Below are 20477 nucleotides of genomic sequence, written 5' to 3' on the forward strand. Positions count from 1 at the left end.
GGATCAAGAAACATCATTATTATTTTAGACTAACATAATCATGAACATTGATTATTGGATGAATTATGAACAGTAATCAATCAATTATTTGGATTAAGTACCATCACTAATTATTTTTTATGGACTGATAACATCACTAACCATCTAACATCTAGACTAAATAACATTATTGATCTTTTCAGGATATATATATATATATATATATTATATTTTTATATATTTTCTCAATCAGTGATATATAATTAATTATATTTTATATAATAGAAATATAATTTTTTTGATCATGTATTATTATTCTACAATAGGTAAAATGTATTTACGCATATATTTGATAGCTGTCTAATTACTTTATTTATGAACTTCTGCTGCTCACATTATGGATTTTATAAAAACTTTTATTTTTCATAATTTTTTTCTTATTTTTTCCTATCTATATTGTTTTTATGTATGTGGTTTGATGTATCGGGTATATTAAAGCGCAAATTCTTAATGCCATCCCCGGTGATTGAGTGCCTGTTAGTATTTCACAATCGTTTTTTACTGATGGTTGCTTGAAGATATAGATTTTTATTCTTACATAGTAACATAGTAACATAGTTTATAAGGCTGTAAAAAGACATCTGTCCATCCAGTTCGGCCTGTTATCCTGCAAGTTGATCCAGAGGAAGTAAAAAAAAAACTGTGAGGTAGAAGCCAATTTTCCCCACTTTAGGGGGAAAAATTCCTTCCCGACTCCAATCAGGCAATCAGAATAACTCCCTGGATCTCTCTAGTAGCTATAGCATGTAATATTATTACACTCCAGAAATACATCCAGGCTCCTCTTGAACTCTTTTAGTGAATTCACCACCTCCTCAGGCAGAGAGTTCCATAGTCTCACTGCTCTTACCGTAAAGAATCCTCTTCTATGTTTGTGTACAAACCTTCTTTCCTCCAAACGCAGAGGATGTCCCCTCGTCACAGTCACAGTCCTGGGGATAAATAGATGATGGGATAGATCTCTGTTCTGACCCCTGATATATTTATACATAGTTATTAGATCTCCCCTCAGTCGTCTTTTTTCTAAAGTGAATAACCCTAATTTTGATAATCTTTCAGGGTACTGTAGTTGCCCCATTCCAGTTATTACTTTAGTTGCCATTCTCTGAATCCTCTCCAGCTCTGCTATATCTGCCTTGTTCACAGGAGCTCAGAACTGTACACAGTACTCCATGTGTGGTCTGACTAGTGATTTGTAAAGTGGCAGGACTATGTTCTTATCACGGGCATCTATGCCCCTTTTGATGCAAACCCACTATCTTATTGGCCTTAGCAGCAGCTGCCTGACACTGGTTTCTACAGCTTAGTTTGCTCTTCACTAAAATTCCTAAGTCCTTTTCAATGTCAGTGTTACCCAGTGTTTTACCATTTAGTATGTACTGGTGACTTGCATTATTCCTTCCCATGTGCCTAACCTTACATTTGTCAGTGTTAAACCTCATCTGCCACTTTTCTGCCTAAGCTTTCAATCTACCCAGATCTCCCTGTAGTAGTATACTGTCCTCTTCAGTGTTAATTACTTTACGCAGTTTAGTGTCATCTGCACAAATTGATATTTTACTGTGCAAGCCTTCTACAAGATCATTAATAAATACACTGCTCAAAAAAATAAAGGGAACACAAAAATAACACATCCTAGATCTGATTTAATTAAATATTTTTCTGAAATACTTTGTTCTTTACATAGTTGAATGTAATGACAACAAAATCACACAAAAATAAAAAAAATGGAAATCACATTTTTTAACCCATGGAGGTCTGGATTTGGAGTCACACTCAAAATTAAAGTGGAAAAACACACTACAGGCTGATCCAACTTTGATGTAATGTCCTTAAAACAAGTCAAAATGAGGCTCAGTAGTGTGTGTGGCCTCCACGTGCCTGTATGACCTCCCTACAACGCCTGTGCATGCTCCTCATGAGGTGGCGGACGGTCTCCTGAGGGATCTCCTCTCAGACCTGGACTAAAGCATCTGCCAACTCCTGGACAGTCTGTGGTGCAACGTGACGTTGGTGGATAGAGCGAGACATGATGTCCCAGATGTGCTCAATTGGATTCAGGTCTGGGGAACGGGCGGGCCAGTCCATAGCATCAATGCCTTCGTCTTGCAGGAACTGCTGACACACTCCAGCCACATGAGGTCTAGCATTGTCTTGCATTAGGAGGAACCCAGGGCCACCCGCACCAGCATATGGTCTCACAAAGGGTCTGAGGATCTCATCTCGGTACCTAATGGCAGTCAGGCTACCTCTGGCGAGCACATGGAGGGCTGTGCGGCCCTCCAAAGAAATGCCACCGCACACCATTACTGACCCAATGCCAAACCGGTCATGCTGGAGGATGTTGCAGGCAGCAGAACGTTCTCCACGGCGTCTCCAGACTCTGTCACATGTGCTCAGTGTGAACCTGCTTTCATCTGTGAAGAGCACAGGGCGCCAGTAGCGAATTTGGCAATCTTGGTGTTCTCTGGCAAATGCCAAACATCCTGCACGGTGTTTGGCTGTAAGCACAACCCCCACCTGTGGACGTCGGGCCGTCATATCACCCTCATGGAGTCTGTTTCTGACCGTTTGAGCAGACACATGCACAACATTTGTGGCCTGCTGGAGGTCATTTTGCAGGGCTCTGGCAGTGCTCCTCCTGTTCCTCCTTGCACAAAGGCGGAGGTAGCGGTCCTGCTGCTGGGTTGTTGCCCTCCTACGGCCTCCTCCACAACTCCTAATGTACTGGCCTGTCTCCTGGTAGCGCCTCCATGCTCTGGACACTATTCTGACAGACACAGCAAACCTTCTTGCCACAGCTCGCATTGATGTGCCATCCTGGATAAGCTTCACTACCTGAGCCACTTGTGTGGGTTGTAGACTCCGTCTCATGCTACCACTAGAGTTAAAGCACCGCCAGCATTAAAAAGTGACCAAAACATCAGCCAGGAAGCATAGGAACTGAGAAGTGGTCTGTGATCACCACCTGCAGAACCACTCCTTTATTGGGGGTGTCTTGCTAATTGCCTATAATTTCCACCTGTTGTCTATCCCATTTTGCACAACAGCATGTGAAATTGATTGTCACTCAGTGTTGCTTCCTAAGTGGACAGTTTGATTTCACAGAAGTGTGATTGACTTGGAGTTACATTGTGTTGTTTAAGTGTTCCCTTTACTTTTTTGAGCAGTGTATATTAAAGAAAATAGGGCCCAATACAGACCCCTGAGATACCCCACTAGTGACAGTGTTCATTTTAGGACATGGTCAAATATCATAGTCACATATCAGAATAATATAAGTGTGAGGCAAAATACTCACCCTGATACCTGACCCCGACACCTGACTCTGACACCTGACTCTGACACCTGACTCTGACACCTGACTCTGACACCTGACTCTGACACCTGACTCTGACACCTGACTCTGACACCTGACTCTGACACCTGACTCTGACACTGGACTTTGGCTCCTGACCCTGATATTTGACTCTGACATCTGATTTTGACTTATGCTCTTCATAGATCAGGGTCAAAGTCAGAATGAGTTATAGATATACTGTGTATTTTTAAGCAAAATCACACAACCGAAGAAAGTCTATAGCTGAGCTTCTGGCTATGTGTCTGAAATGCTGTAAGCTAACATTAGCAACCTTTAAACAGGTTAATGTTTTTAAACATTAGATAAGAGACAAATTCAAGTGATGTGCAACGCTGATGTCTGACTTTCCTGACTAGTCAGCGTCAGTGGTCACAATGACTTTTAGGTTTACTGTATTTTTGTATGCTAAATCACATAGATAAGGAAAATCCAAGTCTAATATTAGGCAAGCCTTTAGCTCAGTGGTAAGGCTGTTACATTGATTCACCTCTCTCCAGTGTGTATGCAGCTATTAGAAAAAAAATCAAAAATTTTCAGGGACTCATGAAAAAGTTGAGTAGTCTCTATATGCAGAGCTGTGCCCTGGCTTATACAAATCTACTGTATATATGTGTATCATACACACAGAATTCTATGGCTTCACCACCCTGAGATCTGCTCAGAAAGTGAATCTATATATTACTGCTTTATTCACAGGCACAATATATGATTATGCAGACACCAGTAATGTGTGTTATCTTATAAGCACAGAGATACCATGTATCTATAAGTGGTAATGTTATAGCTTAAAGGTTAAACTAATAGTTTTGCATGTAGACATCCCTGGTTCAAGTCCTCAGAGAGATCAGTTTTCTTTCTATTATTTTAATTTTTTATTTAAAACCATATTAATAGGATGTACTATAATAAATAATACATAATTAATAATAATAAGGCCTTACCATAATGAGAATATTGTTTGTTTTGTTTTTTTGTTAAGACTTATTACTGGTTTATTCATAGACACTATTTATTTATAAAGAAACCAGTAATATTTATTAGCTTTCTAAAAAAAACATTATTCTCAATATGACAAGGACATACAGTTGTCTTATGGGATTAATGTGGAAGAAAAAAATGTCTGAAGAAAAAAACTTTAAAGTCTCTTTTGAGATTCAAACCTATGATCTCTAAATGTAAACCAATAGCTTAACCTCTAAACTATAGCATTACCTGAGGGTTCCAAGTTAAAAGAATTTCCTCTCTAACCATTAGACGGATGAAGGGGTGTTATTAACCTCTTAAGGACACAGAGCGTACCTGTACGCCCTGTGTATTTCCGATCACCCATTGTGGGATCTTTGCCTTTCAGGTTGTGATCCGGCCTAAGTACAAGTCGAAGCTCCTATAGAGAGCACAGACATTCAGAAGCCAACAATAACTTACTCAATATACTCATATTTACAACTATTTATAACCATCTATTACTATAAAGGGATCACCAACTACCCTGCATTCAGAGCGGCCACTATCTGGATCGCCCAACAACTCACATTGACCTACATTTTGTGACAGTCTTTGGACACATGAACTACCTATTTTCATGACTTTTATATTTTTCATATATTTTTCATATTTTTTTTACATTTTTTGATTATATGAACTTTTAGATCATATGGACATAAACTAATATTTATTTATTCACCTATTTCAATTCATTTCTTTAAGGAGTGCGCACATCCTAACTTTTAACAAAATCATATATTTTAAAGAATAAATATATAACCACATGCAAACTACCATCTGGTATTTTTAATAACCCTATTTTTACAACCTATCTAATAAATAGTATCCATAGACCCCATTTCTTGTGAGTACCGTCCATTTATTCTATTCAATGCATTACAATACAAATGTATTGTAATGCATTGCAGAGGGGATCAGAACCCCAAAAGTGAACATCAGAAATAAAGTAAAGAAAAAAAAGTTTAAAAAAATGTTTTTAATAAAATTAATAAAGTAATGAAATTAATAAAGTAAAAAAGAAAAAAAAACGCCCCCTTTCCCCTTATTTTATAATAAAAAACAGAAAAAAAACAAAAACACACATAAATATATCACATGATCCACCCTGTCCGGTAAATACCATAAAAAAATAAAATAAAAACAGTGTAAAAAAAAAGCCATTTTTGTCAGCTTACACCACAAAAAGTGCAACACCAAATGATCAAAAAGGCATATGGCCCCAAAATAGTACCAATCTAACCGTCACCTCATCCCGCAAAAAATGAGCCCCTACCTAAGCCAATCGCCAAAAAAATTAAAAAACTATGGCTCAGAATATGGAGACACTAAAACATCATTTTTATTTGTTTAAAAATGCTGGTATTGTGTAAAACTTAGGCTACATGCACACGACTGTATGTGTTTTGCGGTCCCGCAAAAAAAACCGGATGACGTTCCGTATGGCATCCGTTTTTTTTGCGGATCCATTTCTTTTGCGGATCCATTGTAATAATGCCTATCCTTGTCCGCAAACTAGAAAAAAATAGGACATGCACTATTATTTTTGCGGAGCAATAGAACGGACATACTGATGCGGACAGCACACCGTGTGCTGTCCGCATCGGTATGTCCGTTTTTTGCGGACCCATTTGCAGACCCATTGAAATGAATGGGTCTGCATCCTATCCACAAAAAAAAACGGATCGGACACGGAAACAAAATACGGTCATGTGCATGAGGCCTTAAGCAAATAAAAAAATATATACATATTTGGTATCACCGCGTCCGTAAGAACCTGCTCTATAAAAATATCACATGACCTAATCCTTCAGGTGAACACCGTAAAAAAAAATCTCATCCTGCAAAAATCATACCCTACCTAAGATAATCGCCCAAAAACTGAAAAAACTATGGCTCTCAGACTATAGAGACACTAAAACATGATTTTTTTTTGTTTCAAAAATGAAAACATTGTGTAAAACTTACATAAATAAAATAAAAAAGTAGACATATTAGGTATCGCCACATCCGTAAGAACCTGCTCTATAAAAATATCACATGACCTAACCCCTCAGATGAACACCATAAAAATAAAATAAAAAATGGTGTAAAAAAGCAATTTTTTGTCACCTTACATCACAAAAAGTGTAATAGCAAGCGATAAAAAAGTCATACGCACCACAAAATAGTGCCAATCAAACCGTCATCTCATCCCGAAAAAAAATTAGCCCTTACACAAGACAGTTGCCCAAAAAATAAATAAAACTATGGCTTTCAGAATGTGGAGACACTAAAAAATCATTTTTTTTTAAATGCTTTGTTATGTAAAACTGAAACAAATAACCAAAAAAAGTAGTCATATTTGGTATTGTCGCGCCCATGACAACCTGCTCTATAAATATACCACATGATCTAACCTGTCAGATGAATGTTGTAAATAACAAAAAATATAAACCGTGCCAAAACAGCTATTTCTTGTTACCTTGCCTCACAAAAAGTGTAATATGGAGCAACTAAAAATCATATGTACCCTAAAATTGTACAAAACTGCCACCTTATCCCATAGTTTCCAAAATGGGGTAAATTTTTGGGAGTTTCCACTCTAGGGGTGCATCAGGGGGGCTTCAAATGGGACATGGTGTCAAAAAACCAGTCCAGCAAAATCTGCCTTCCAAAAACCGTATGGCATTCCTTCCCTTCTGCGCCCTGCCGTGTGTCCGTACAGCAGTTTACGACCACATATGGGGTGTTTCTGTAAACTACAGAATCAGGGCCATACATATTGAGTTTTGTTTGGCTGTTAACCATTGCTTTGTAACTGGAAAAAATGGACTCAAATGAAAAAATCTGCCAATAAAGGGTTAACAAAGTTTGTAAAATCAGTTTTGAATACCTTGAGGGGTGTAGTTTGTAAAATAGGGTCATTTTTGGGAAGTTTCTATTATGTAAGCCTCACAAAGTGACTTCAGACCTGAACTGGTCCTGAAAAAGTGGGTTTTAGAAATTTTCTGAAAAATTTCAAGATTTGCTTCTAAACTTCTAAGCCTTGTAACGTCCCCCAAAAAAAATTGGCATTCCTTGATCCAAACATGAAGTAGACCTATGGGGAGGTATTACTATCTATTATAGAAGTAGAGACATTGAAATTTGGAAATTTGGAAATTTTTCCAAATTTTTGGTAAATTTGGTATTTTTTTTATAAATAAAAATGAATATTTTTTTACTTCATTTTACCACTGTCATGAAGTACAATATGTGACAAAAAAATGGCCTGGATAAGTAAAAGCGTTTTAAAGTTATTCACACATAAAGTGACTGGTCAGATTTGCAAAAAATGGCCTGGTCCTTAAGGTGAAATATGGCCGTGTCCTTAAGGGGCTAATTAAAAAAATAAAATAAAATCATGACACTCCAGAGAAGAATTTCCTCTCCCACAATTAGTCGGATGAAGGGGTGTTCTTAATTTTTTTTTAAATGTCCTGAGTGTCACAGACACACTCCAGAGAAGAATTTTCTCTCTCAAGACAGATGAAGGGGGTGTTCCTAATTTTTTGACACTGACGCTGACTAGTCAGGAAAGTCAGACATCAGCGTTGCACATCACTTGAATTTGTCTCTTATCTAATGTTTAATGACATTAAATTGTTGTATTAAGGTTGCTAATGGGTTTCGAACCCAAAAACTCCAGTGTACAAACCAGTAACCTAACCACTGAGCTATGCACTCATATAACACTGTGATATGTTAGCTTACAGCATTTCAGACATGAGTCGGGTCATGTAACGCATTTTTGGCCTGACTTGACATGCTGTGGAAAATCCACATTGCAGGTCAATTTCCATTTCAGTTTTTTTCCGCATTGTGTTTGTTCTGTTGTGGATTTTTCAGCTGCAAATCTGGATGAAAAATCTCCATAGCGCTGACATATTTCACAGCTCATACTCTATGTTTTCCTATCATGTGTCTTTGGGAGGAAACCCACACAAACACAGGGACAACATACAAAGTCCATGCAGATGTTGTCCTTGGTTGGATTTGAAACTAGGACCCCAGCGCTGTAAGGTGCCAGTGCTAACCACTTAGCCACCCTGATGCAGTGTGTGGGAACATACCCAAACTCTTATTGCATGAAGTCGCACAGTACCAAATGAATCTACAATATGTCCCCTGTAGCCATTTGTGTTACTAGTAAACTAACTAAGGATGTCTTGAGGGAGAGTCATGCTCTTCATTTCTTCGCTCATGTTGTTGCCCTCTAAGATTTAAAATCAATACCGGCAAGACCAAGCACTAGTGATGAGAATAAGGCCACCCTTCATATAAGATAGGGCCAGGGGCTATCCATAGTATTTAGTATATTGGGCAGACTAGATGGGCCAAATGGTTCTTATCTGCCGACACATTCTATGTTTCTATCATATAATCTTCCCTTTTGCAGTCAATGAATTGGAAACTTTAAGTTAGTTAGTTTCTTCCTTCCTGATACTAGAAGCCCCCCCGGGGGACAACTGTTAATATTATTACTGTTTACTAGCCAAATGGTTATTCTGATATCGGCAGTGGATCCGTACTTTGCATCTATTCAGTAACCTGTCTCTCTTGTAGGTTTGGGACAGCATGCTGTTCTGCTTTTCTGGCCAGTACAGGAAGAACACAATATTTCTGGCAGTGGTTTGGTTTACAATGTCCTTAAGGTAACTTTATTTTCCTCCTCATTGTCATGAGAACCCTTTCTTACACCTTCAAGTTGCTGAATGTGTGCTCCACATGTCTGCTTTTCATCTCCTGCAGCTACTATGGTCTCACGGTCTGGTTCCCTGATACAATCCGCTACTTACAAGAAGAAGAGTATGCCAGTAGAGTGAAAAAGTTTGAGGATGAACATGTCAAGGATTTTGTATTCAATTTTACACTTGAAAACCAAATACACATTGATGGGACCTATTACAATGATAAGTAAGTTACAGGACATTTCATTCCTACAGCTCACAGCTTCATTTTATCGATCAAGATAACTTTCATAAAATATATGATGAAGAGATGAACTGACCAGTAAACCGGTTCTCTGATGCATTGAAATAGGTGTGAAATCGTTCTAGTCCTATGGTAAATTATAAACTGTATATTTTGATATTTTGGCCCATTATGCAAATTGAAAATTTAATTGCTGCACTGACAGGTCAGGTCTGCCATATGTGTACACTACGCAAGATATTTAAAGGAATCAGGGAAATTTCCCAGTGGGCGAATACCTAGGGGGCCGCCCAAGCCTTCTTCTCAGCCGCTAGTCGAGTACATAGTGATCTGATGCTCTAGTCTAGGCATTAATTAATGCTAGGAGCATCTAGTACTTGTGCACCTGGCTGGCAGTAGAAAATGCCCTTCTGCATTTGGGTCGAATGCTGTGGCAGGGGTGACAGTATTTTGTGCTGCACTGTGTATTTAGTTCTGCTGAGGCAGTATTACGTGCTGCACTGTGGTATTTGGTTCTGGTGAGGCAGTATTACGTGCTGCACTGTGGTATTTGGTTCTGCTGAGGCAGTATTACGTGCTGCACTGTGGTATTTGGTTCTGCTGAGGCAGTATTACGTGCTGCACTGTGGTATTTGGTTCTGCTGAGGCAGTATTACGTGCTGCACTGTGTATTTAGTTCTGCTGACGCAGTATTACGTGCTGCACTGTGGTATTTGGTTCTGCTAAGGCAGTATTTTGTGCTGCACTGTCTATTTAGTTCTGCCGAGGCAGTATTATGTGCTGCACTGTGGTATTTAGTTCTGCCGAGGCAGTATTACGTGCTGCACTGTGGTATTTGGTTCTGGTGAGGCAGTATTACGTGCTGCACTGTGGTATTTGGTTCTGCTGAGGCAGTATTACGTGCTGCACTGTGTATTTAGTTCTGCTGACGCAGTATTACGTGCTGCACTGTGGTATTTGGTTCTGCTAAGGCAGTATTTTGTGCTGCACTGTCTATTTAGTTCTTCCGAGGCAGTATTATGTGCTGCACTGTGGTATTTGGTTCTGCTGAGGCAGTATTTTGTTCTGCACTATGTATTTAGTTCTGCCAAGGCAGTATTACGTCTGCACCGTGGTATTTGGTTCTGCCGAAGCAGTATTCTGTACTGCACTGTGGTATTTCGTTCTGCTGAGGCAGTATTTTGTGCTGCACTGTGTATTTAGTTCTGCCGAGGCAGTATTACCTGCTGCACTGTGGTATTTGGTTCTGCTGAGGCAGTATTCTGTACTGCACTGTGATATTTCGTTCTGCTGAGGCAGTATTTTGTGCTGCACTGTGTATTTAGTTCTGCCGAGGCAGTATTACCTGCTGCACTGTGGTATTTGGTTCTGCTGAGGCAGTATTTTGTGCTGCACTGTGTATTTAGTTCTGCCGAGGCAGTATTACCTGCTGCACTGTGGCATTTGGTTCTGCCGAGGCAGTATTACGTGCTGCACTGTGGTATTTGGTTCTGCCGAGGCAGTATTATGTGCTGCACTGTGGTATTTGGTTCTGCCGAGGCAGTATTATGTGCTGCACTGTGGTATTTAGTTCTGCTGAGGCAGTATTTTGTGCTGCCTTTGTTCAATATGGACCTGCCTACAGCATGGGGCCATTTATTTTATTTTTTTCCAGGGCCACTTTAAAGGGATTGTCCGTGTTCAGAGCTGAACCTGGACATCCCTCATTTTCTCCCAGGCAGCCCCCCTGAGGCTAGCATCGGAGCATCTCATGCTCCGATGCGCTCTCTTGCCCTGTGCTAAATCGTGCAGGGCACGGGCTCTTCTGTTTATCATAACACACTGCCGGGCGGAAGCTTCCGCCCGGTAGTGTGTTTGGGGACGTCACCGCCTCTGATGGGCGGGCTTTTGCGCTGCCCTAGCCGTTTTACTGGCTAGAGCAGCACTAAAGCCCGCCCATCAGTGCCGGTGACATCACCGGGCTTCCTGGCAGGCCCATGGAGAACCCGGTACGTCACTAGATCATTGCTAGCAGATGTAATTCTCAGCCTAGCAGTGTCTATGGAATACAGATGACACACGGAGGGCAAAAAACACGGACCAAACACAGATTCTTCACAGAAATCATCACGGATGAACCACTGTCACAGATGTCATCATGGACATGGACATGTGAAAGAAGCCTTAGAATGAAATCAATATTACTACCTAATTACGTTTAATCTGAATGAGCACATGAGGCTTGTGCTGTCACTATTTTGACAAGCTTCTTATTGATCTCAATGGGAAAAACGTGAACATGGTTGTGTTTTTTACGCAGTTGCATTTAAGCTTCATTCCCCTTCGAAGTCAGTGAGCGATAGCCCAAATATTTGGTGGTATTTGGTGCATATTTGGTACCCTTCTACCAAAAAGATGATGGGCCTCTTGATCTGCCACTGGTTTTGCGCACATTAATTTTAGCCGTGTCAACCTAGCCTAACAGTTCTCACTAAAATAGGTTTATTGTATGGAAAAACCCCTGAAGGTCCTCTTCACACAGTTTTTTTTATTTTTTTGCCTGCAGAATTTGGTGCTGAATCCGCACCAAAAAGCAACAAGCAGCCACTCAGAATCTGAAGATAAGAAATCTAATTTACTATGTCAAAACTGCACATGACTGAATCAGTATGCTCGTCTAATGCAAACATCTTTGAAACCAACATACCGTACTGTAATCATTTCTAGGGTTTATTATACAGTAAGAACCGTCACCTCCTCCTGTTATACTGCGCAGCAGAACTTTGTCATTGCCATTGCTTGAGCTACACTGCCATCTAGTGCCTTTAGAGCAGAATGTAATGTGTTCAAATATCTATTCTAGAAAAAACAAAAACAAAAAAACCTTAAAGCCTCTTTCACACGAGCGTGTCCGGATAAGGTCCGGATGCGTTGCTGCAAACCCGCGCAAGTAGGTACCCAATTGCAGTCAGTTTTGAATGCGATTGCCTTCCGTTGTTCAGTTTTTGCACGTGTGTGATAAAAAACTGAATGTGGTACCCAGACCCAAACTTCTTCACAGAAGTTCAGGTTTGGGGTCAAGGTTGTGTAGATTGTATTATTTCCCCTTATAACATGGTTATAAGGGAAAATAATAGCATTCTGAATACAGAATGCATAGTACAATAGGGCTGGAGGGGTTAAAAAAAACAGGAATAGGACCTTTGATGATGTCACTACGCTCATCGCATGGTCCATCACATGATCCATCATCATGGTTTAGGTGGATGGCCATGTGTTGGCAGGTTTGCTATACTCCTTCCATTTTCGGCTGATCGATTCAACAGTGCTCCTTGAGATGTTCAGAGCTTGGGATATTTTTTTTTATAACCTAACCCTTCTTTATACTTCTCCACAACTTTATCCATGACCTGTCTGGTGTGTTCCTTGGTTTTTATGATGCTGTTTGATCACTAATGTTCACTAACAAACCTCTGAGGCCTTCACTGAACAGCTGTAGTTATACAGAGAATAAATTACACACAGGTGGACTCTATTTACTAATTAGGTGACTTCTGTGCAGTTTTTATGTATTAAAAATGTTGAAAACCGTGTATCATTTTATTTTTACCTCATCACATGTATATATATATATATATATATATATATATTTTTTTTTTTTTTATATACAGAACAGACCAAAAGTTTGGACACACCTTCTCATTCAAAGAGTTTTCTTTATTTTCATGACTATGAAAATTGTAGATTCACACTGAAGACATCAAAACTATGAATTAACACATGTGGAATTATATACATAACAAACAAGTGTGAAACAACTGAAAATATGTCATATTCTAGGTTCTTCAAAGTAGCCACCTTTTGCTTTAAATAACTGCTTTGCACACTCTTGGCATTCTCTTGATGAGCTTCAAGAGGTAGTCCCCTGAAATGGTTTTCACTTCACAGATGTGCCCTGTCAGGTTTTGGTCTGTACTGTATATATATACAAAAAAAATGACACTCTTTATCTATTGATGACCTATCCTCAAAGCATAGATCATTAATGTCAGATCGGTGGGGGTCTGCCACCCCTGACAATCAGCTGGTTTCATTAGCTCAGCACCAGAGCCAGGCACTAGAACAGCGCACTGTGTAGCTGCCGGACCCGGTTACTGCTCCCTCTCACTTGTGCCTGTGTCCTATTCAGCTAAACTTGCCAAGTAATATAAACAGAATAGAGAATTATGAGAACCTTAAAATGTTAAATATTGGAGAAAGGTCTAGTATTTATATATACTGTATATTTGTGTGCAGTTCTCTTGTACAAGGTATTTCATTTTATAGTTATGTAGAGTTAAATCAGGTTTTGCACGTTATTGTTCCCTTCCACCAGCTAATGTGTTCATTTTTATTGTCTTTGAGGTTCTATAAGATGAAGTTTAAATATGTCACTTTTGAGGACTGCGTCTTTGATGAATGCTACTTTGAAGATGTTACCTCAACGGGCACCATCTTTAAAAACTGCACCATAAAATCTTCATTTTTCCACAACACAGGTAAGATGAAGCAACTTCTTTAAACTCTGGCAGAGACATCAAATTCCCTGACCTCTCCACCCCAGTTCCTCTCCATTAATGCTCACTTACACATCTTTGCTCAGTTGTAGCAGCGGCCATCCTGCTCCCACTTCTCCTCACAATACACTACACGTTTTAAAAACCCCATCCACATGTAGATTTGCTGTATGCTATATGAATGTTTGAAAAAATTCACTGTGGACCTCTGCTGTGATGCTAACCACTGTCTATATGTTTGCTCTACAGATCTTCGCGAGCACAGATTCATCGACTGCACTTTAATTAATAACACATTCACCAATCATAAGGAGGACTGTGATATTGACTTTGATGAAGATAATGATTTCCTGATTTACCTGGTCAGTTTTCTTGGAAGTTTGTCCGTTTTACCTGGAAATATCATCTCTGCTCTACTTATGGACAAAATTGGAAGGATAAGAATGATTGGTGAGTAATGTATCCAAAATAAGGCAAGTCTTTCTTTTATCCGCAGCGCAGATTAAGTTACACCCATGCACAGAACCAGGGCCATACAGAACTGATCACAGACCCCAAATAGTATGCATTATTCTACCCAAAGAGATTACCACACAATTTACAGCACAAAAGGTTTAGATGGGCACAATTATTTTCACTTTATTCCCTCCCTTTAGTGCTTTTTGCCCTGAATGGCTAAATATCACAGTAGTTCTGGAAGTTCTGTCAACACCAGGATGAGCAGTGTTATATAGATGAGTGCTATAAGTCATAGAATTGTAGCGAGACACAAACAAATTATTTGTGAAGGACATTATTCTTGCTATTACCATTCTTTGCTTATTTTTTGTCCTATGATATCACTGTAGTCCATAGCAATTTACTGTGACAACCCTGTTTTGTAAAATCATCCTAGTCCTGTGACATCACTTTTCACGATTCCCATAATGCGACATCACTGCGTGCATAATTCTCTGATTGGGACTTCACTGTGTGCATGATTCCTATGCTGCGACATCACTGTGTGTATGATTCCCATACTGTGACATCACTGTTTGCATGATTCCAATACTGTGATATCACTTCGTACATGATTCCTATACTGTGGACATCACTGTGCAGGACAATACCCCTTTTCTATGACTTCACAGTTATCACCAATCAACTGTGATGTCATTATGTTCTTATTTTTGGCATCAATGTGTCCGTTCTCTCATTATAGAGATACACTGGTACCATGATCACTGTGTGCACCAGCACTCTGACATCACTGTGACTGTTCTTCCTGTACTGTTCCAGTTACTTTTGGTAATTATGTGCAGTGTCACCTCTGCCTCTATAGCCCCTGAGCAGAGATAGCATTGTCCTATCTCTGTACTGTGACATCACTGCATTTATTATCTTTGTATTGAAATATCACTATATGTACTATACCTGTACGGTGATGTCACTGGGCCAAATTTCTCATTACAAATACGCCACAATTTCTTTTGCCCAAATGGAATTTCTCCGCCGGCCTCGTCTCTTTCCCAAACAAGGGGGGGGGGGGGGGGGGGGGGGGGGTGTGTGGCTGATGGCCCTGTCACATGTATCATCTTCTACACCAGTTTTCTGGCGGAGAAGAACACCAGAGCCTATGATAAGCCAGGGCCAAAATGTGTTTAACATCCATTATCCATTCTTATGTGTGTGGTAGAATATTATTCTGTACATTATCCCATTTCTGTGGCATAACTGTAAGAAATATTCACTGTGTCCATTTCCAGGAGTGTCGGTATATGACATGCTGAGGCTACAGCTGCTTCTGGTACATGAGAGGACTCAATGTTCCTCTGTTACATCTGAGAACACCAGCACTATAAATTGAATGTACAGTAAAGTTGGGGTGTCCTGGTTTTGTGCCCAAGAGACTGCAAAGAATACTTCTTACTGTTGCCCTCCTCTTTAGAAAAGAAATTGTAAATCCACACCCAGTTTTCTCTACCGGACACATCCACCGAAATATGGCGCTTCGAATGAATAAATTTTTTAAACACAATTAGCCAGAAATAGTAAAATCTCTTTCCAGGTGACTTTTCCTCATTTACATAACTTTCCGTCTTGTATTCTCTTACAGCTGGGTCCATGCTGATCTCTGCAGTTTGTTGCTTCTTCCTCTTCTTTGGTAACAGTGAGTCTGCAATGATCGGCTGGCAGTGCCTATTCTGCGGCACCAGCATAGCGGCATGGAACGCTCTGGATGTTATCACTGTGGAGCTTTACCCTACAAATAAAAGGTACTTTTATCTGTTTTCTGTGTTCATGCGTGTGGGCTGAATGATGTGTTTTACGCACAGAACATATATGTTATATGCAAAATGGTAGAAAGTAGGGCATGCAGAAATGACTGAAATCAATATCCTACATATAATACATGTTTTAGAAGTCTTAGGGCTCTTTCACACGAGTGGATGCCGTGCGGGTAATCTGCTGCGTGAAAGAGAGCCAAGCCCCGCTCCGGACAGCAGAGACACGGAGCAGTAACATGACTGATAATGCTCTGTGCCTCTCTGTGATCTTTTTACTACAAAATCACAGTGAGATAAAGTTGTCACCGTGATTTTGTAGTAAAAAGGTCACAGAGAGGCACGGAGCATTGTCAATCATGTTAATGCTCCGGGTCTCTGCTGTCTGGAAGGGGGCTTGGCTTTCTTTCACGCAGCAGATTACCCGCACGGCATCCGCTAGTGTGAACAGAGCCCTTTGAAATTTAAAGGGGGTTTTCCAGGAGTCGTCTTAATTACAAGTATCTTGCCTGTAGAAGATAGTTTCTAATATGCTTACCATCTTGAAGCTGCGTTGATCAGCTGCTCAGGAACCTCGATCCTGCCTCTTATGAAAATTCAGCTTCTCCTGACTTGACATCCTTTGCCAAGTTTCTGGTCTGGTCTATGGACGGGGACATTGCATCTGCAACCCAGGACAGGGAGGTGATGTGGACAGGGCCAGAACTATCTGTCTCCTTGGCGTATGCACAAACCTCTGAATCTACCTCATCCACGTATGTTCCAGGGAGACAAATAGCTTTGGACCTATCCACAGTACCTCTCCCACCCTGGGCTCCAGCATTGCATTCTAACATGTTTTTCTTTTACAGGTTGTTTATATTTTATGGACATTCGTCATAGTGAAATCCCCAAGTGAATTTCAGACGGGGAGTGTGCTGTTCCTTTCATATTGAATTTCTGCACTGTATTATTTCTTGTTTTTACCTATGTTGTTTAAATCTATTGTTCTCTGCTGCCATCTGCTGGCCGGAATTTGTATGCTGCACGCTTCGTTCGTTGTCTATAAAGTTTTCTCTGGGCGTGGTTTTAGCAGCCTTGGGCCTGGTCACTTCCTGTAGCCTTTTTCAGTGCTGCATCCTTTGTGACTGGAGACACACACCTCGGCTTGTGAAGGCATCAGTTTTTGACCAGCAGTTGCCTCAGCAGTTGCCTCAGCAGTTAGCCTCAGGAAAGACATCTACATCACAGCATCTACTGTATTCCTGTATTGCATCACTGTATGTCACTGCTCTGGATCAAATAAACCCACGTTTGATTGCATCCTCGTGTCTACGTCTGGATCCATCTAACCTGAGCATCTGCCGGTCCGGTCTGCTCCACTGCTTGGATACGAAGGTAGGCCAGTCACAAAGTCATTATCAGTTACACCTTCAATCGCCTTCATGTGGGGACAGAACATAAGGCAAGGTATAAGTAATTGAGGTTGGTTCGGAGACCTGCTGAGTCCTGGAAAACCTTAAAAAGTCTCCTGAATCTACTCACAATTAAGAGAAATGAGTTGAGACAAACATAACAAGTAATAATAAGTACATTAGGACTTAAAACGTTATTGTCCCCTGTGATAAGGATTAGTAATTGCTGTGACAGACTGGGTAATGTTCCCATGAAGAAATCAGTTATCCATCAGGATTATAAGAATTCTTACAATTCACTTCAGGCAAGGGAACTGCACAGGGACCCAGGGTAATGCTGGAAAAGTGGGTCGCCCTTTTCAGGGCAGATAGTTTGCATTTTATAGGGTGAGGGAGTTGTTTGGGCCAGTCTAGTCTCTCCAGGGATGGTTTATAGTGGAGATGCTGTGCTATATCTTTGAATACAGGTATATAACTTTTTAATTAGACTAGCTTATATACAAACTGGATTCCAAAAAAGTTGGGACACTATGCAAATCGTGAATAAAAACTGAATGCAGAATAGAACATAAATCACGGTACAAAAGTTTAAACTGAGAAAATGTACCATTTTAAGGGAAAAATATGTTGAATCAGAATTTCATGGTGTCAACAAATCCCCAAAAAGTTGGGACAAGGCCATTTTCACCACTGTGTGGCATCTCCCCTTCATCTTACAACACTCAACAGACGTCTGGGGACCGAGGAGACCAGTTTCTCAAGTTTAGAAATAGGAATGCTCTCCCATTCTTGTCTAATACAGGCCTCTAACTGTTCAATCGTCTTGGGCCTTCTTTGTTGCACCTTCCTCTTTATGATGCGCCAAATGTTCTCTATAGGTGAAAGATCTGGACTGCAGACTGGCCATTTCAGTACCCGGATCCTTCTCCTACGCAGCCATGATGTTGTGATTGATGCAGAATGTGGTCTGGCATTATCTTGTTGAAAAATGCAGGGTCTTCCCTGAAAGAGATGACGTCTGGATGGGAGCATATGTTGTTCTAGAACCTGAATATATTTTTCTGCATTGATGGTGCCTTTCCAGACATGCAAGCTGCCCATGCCACACGCACTCATGCAACCCCATACCATCAGAGATGCAGGCTTCTGAACTGAGCGTTGATAACAACTTGGGTTGTCCTTGTCCTCTTTGGTCCGGATGACATGGCGTCCCAGATTTCCAAAAAGAACTTCGAATCGTGACTCGTCTGACCACAGAACAGTCTTCCATTTTGCCACACTCCATTTTAAATTATCCCTGGCCCAGTGCAAACGCCTGAGCTTGTGGATCTTGCTTAGAAATGGCTTCTTCTTTGCACTGTAGAGTTTCAGCTGGCAACGGCGGATGGCACGGTGGATTGTGTTCACTGACAATGGTTTCTGGAAGTATTCCTGAGCCCATTCTGTGATTTCCTTTACAGTAGCATTCCTGTTTGTGGTGCAGTGTCGTTTAAGGGCCCGGAGATCACGGGCATCCAGTATGGTTTTACGGCCTTGACCCTTACGCACAGAGATTGTTCCAGATTCTCTGAATCTTCGGATGATGTTATGCACAGTTGATGATGATAGATGCAAAGTCTTTGCAATTTTTCGCTGGGTAACACCTTTCTGATATTGCTCCAATATCTTTCTGCGCAACATTGTGGGAATTGGTGATCCTTTACCCATCTTGGCTTCTGAGAGACACTGCCACTCTGAGAAGCTCTTTTTATACCCAATCATGTTGCCAATTGACCTAATTAGTGTTAATTGGTCTTCAAGCTCTTCGTTATGCTCAAATTTACTTTTTCCAGCCTCTTATTGCTACTTGTTCCAACTTTTTTGGGATTTGTTGACACCGTGAAATTTTGAATCAACGTATTTTTCCTTTAAAATTATACATTTACTCGGATTAAACGTTTGATCTGTCATCTACGTTCTATTACAAATAAAATATTGACATTTGCCATCTCCACATCATTGCATTCAGTTTTTATTCACAATTTGTTTAGTGTCCCAACTTTTTTGGAATCCGGTTTGTACCTGTCATTACCTGGATGTGCATTTATCTACATACTGTAAACCTAGAAATACTCATTGTTGTCTTTGGCCCAATTACATAAGTAAAGAAAACATCTAACGTTTTTAAAATCATTTATTCATGTTTTTTTTTTTCTTTAAAGGCCCCCATACACATTAGTGCATTGCTGGCCAAACCCTCCATTCTCAGCAGGTTTGGCTAACAATGTAATGTGTATGGGAAGCTTCCTATTCTTCCCTGACAGATAATGACGGTGTAGAGAAGGATCGGGCGAAATTTATATTTTCTCCTCTCCCCCCATTAAATACACTTTTGGCTGAGCGGTTTTCGTTTTTTTCTATTTTGACCCCACAAATATTTTTTTTTAGCTGTTTCTATATACATTATATGGAACACTAAATAGTGTCAATAAAAATTCTGCTTGTCCTGCTAAGTCAAGGGGTTAGATAGTTATACAGTACATTAGGGAGATTAGATGATTGGCTTTTATTAAAGAGGTTTGCAATGTCTACATTTTTATTCACCTGGGAACTCTGGCTGAGTCTGTGAGTCTCTTCTATCTTAATACAACTCTCTAGACCCTGATAAATCCTTCAACTATCTGGCACCAACTTCCTGTGGCAACGATAAATGACAGAACACAGTTTGGTCGGACAAACTCTGCTCCCTGCTAACAAATCATATATTATACAAAATGATCCAGAACAATTGTGTAGACATAACTGAACCCATATGATTGGATATCACTTGTTAGTAGGGATGAGCAAACCTGAACTGCAAAGTTCGGGTTCGTACCGAACTTTGCGAGTTTGGGTACCCGGACCCGAACCTTGACTTTTTCACTGAAGTTCTGGTTCGGGGTTCTAG

The 20477-nt window shown here is 40.3% G+C and overlaps 1 protein-coding gene across 3 annotated transcripts in view; it reads left to right on the forward strand.

Moving 5' to 3' along the window:
• Positions 1-20477, forward strand: part of SV2B (synaptic vesicle glycoprotein 2B) — a 43922-nt gene that overhangs the window by 22159 nt on the left and 1286 nt on the right. The window contains exons 7-12 of one of the 3 annotated variants that reach the window (XM_040414190.1): positions 7110-7130; positions 8990-9078; positions 9176-9340; positions 13742-13875; positions 14143-14343; positions 15989-16148. In XM_040414190.1, coding sequence (XP_040270124.1) covers positions 7110-7130; positions 8990-9078; positions 9176-9340; positions 13742-13875; positions 14143-14343; positions 15989-16148 — 770 coding nt within the window. The remainder of the gene's footprint in view (positions 1-7109; positions 7131-8989; positions 9079-9175; positions 9341-13741; positions 13876-14142; positions 14344-15988; positions 16149-20477) is intronic. The other 2 variants (XM_040414189.1, XM_040414191.1) reach the window with 2 other exon arrangements.

The sequence above is a fragment of the Bufo bufo genome, chromosome 1 (genome assembly GCF_905171765.1).
Source record: "Bufo bufo chromosome 1, aBufBuf1.1, whole genome shotgun sequence".
Lineage (NCBI taxonomy): Eukaryota > Metazoa > Chordata > Amphibia > Anura > Bufonidae > Bufo > Bufo bufo.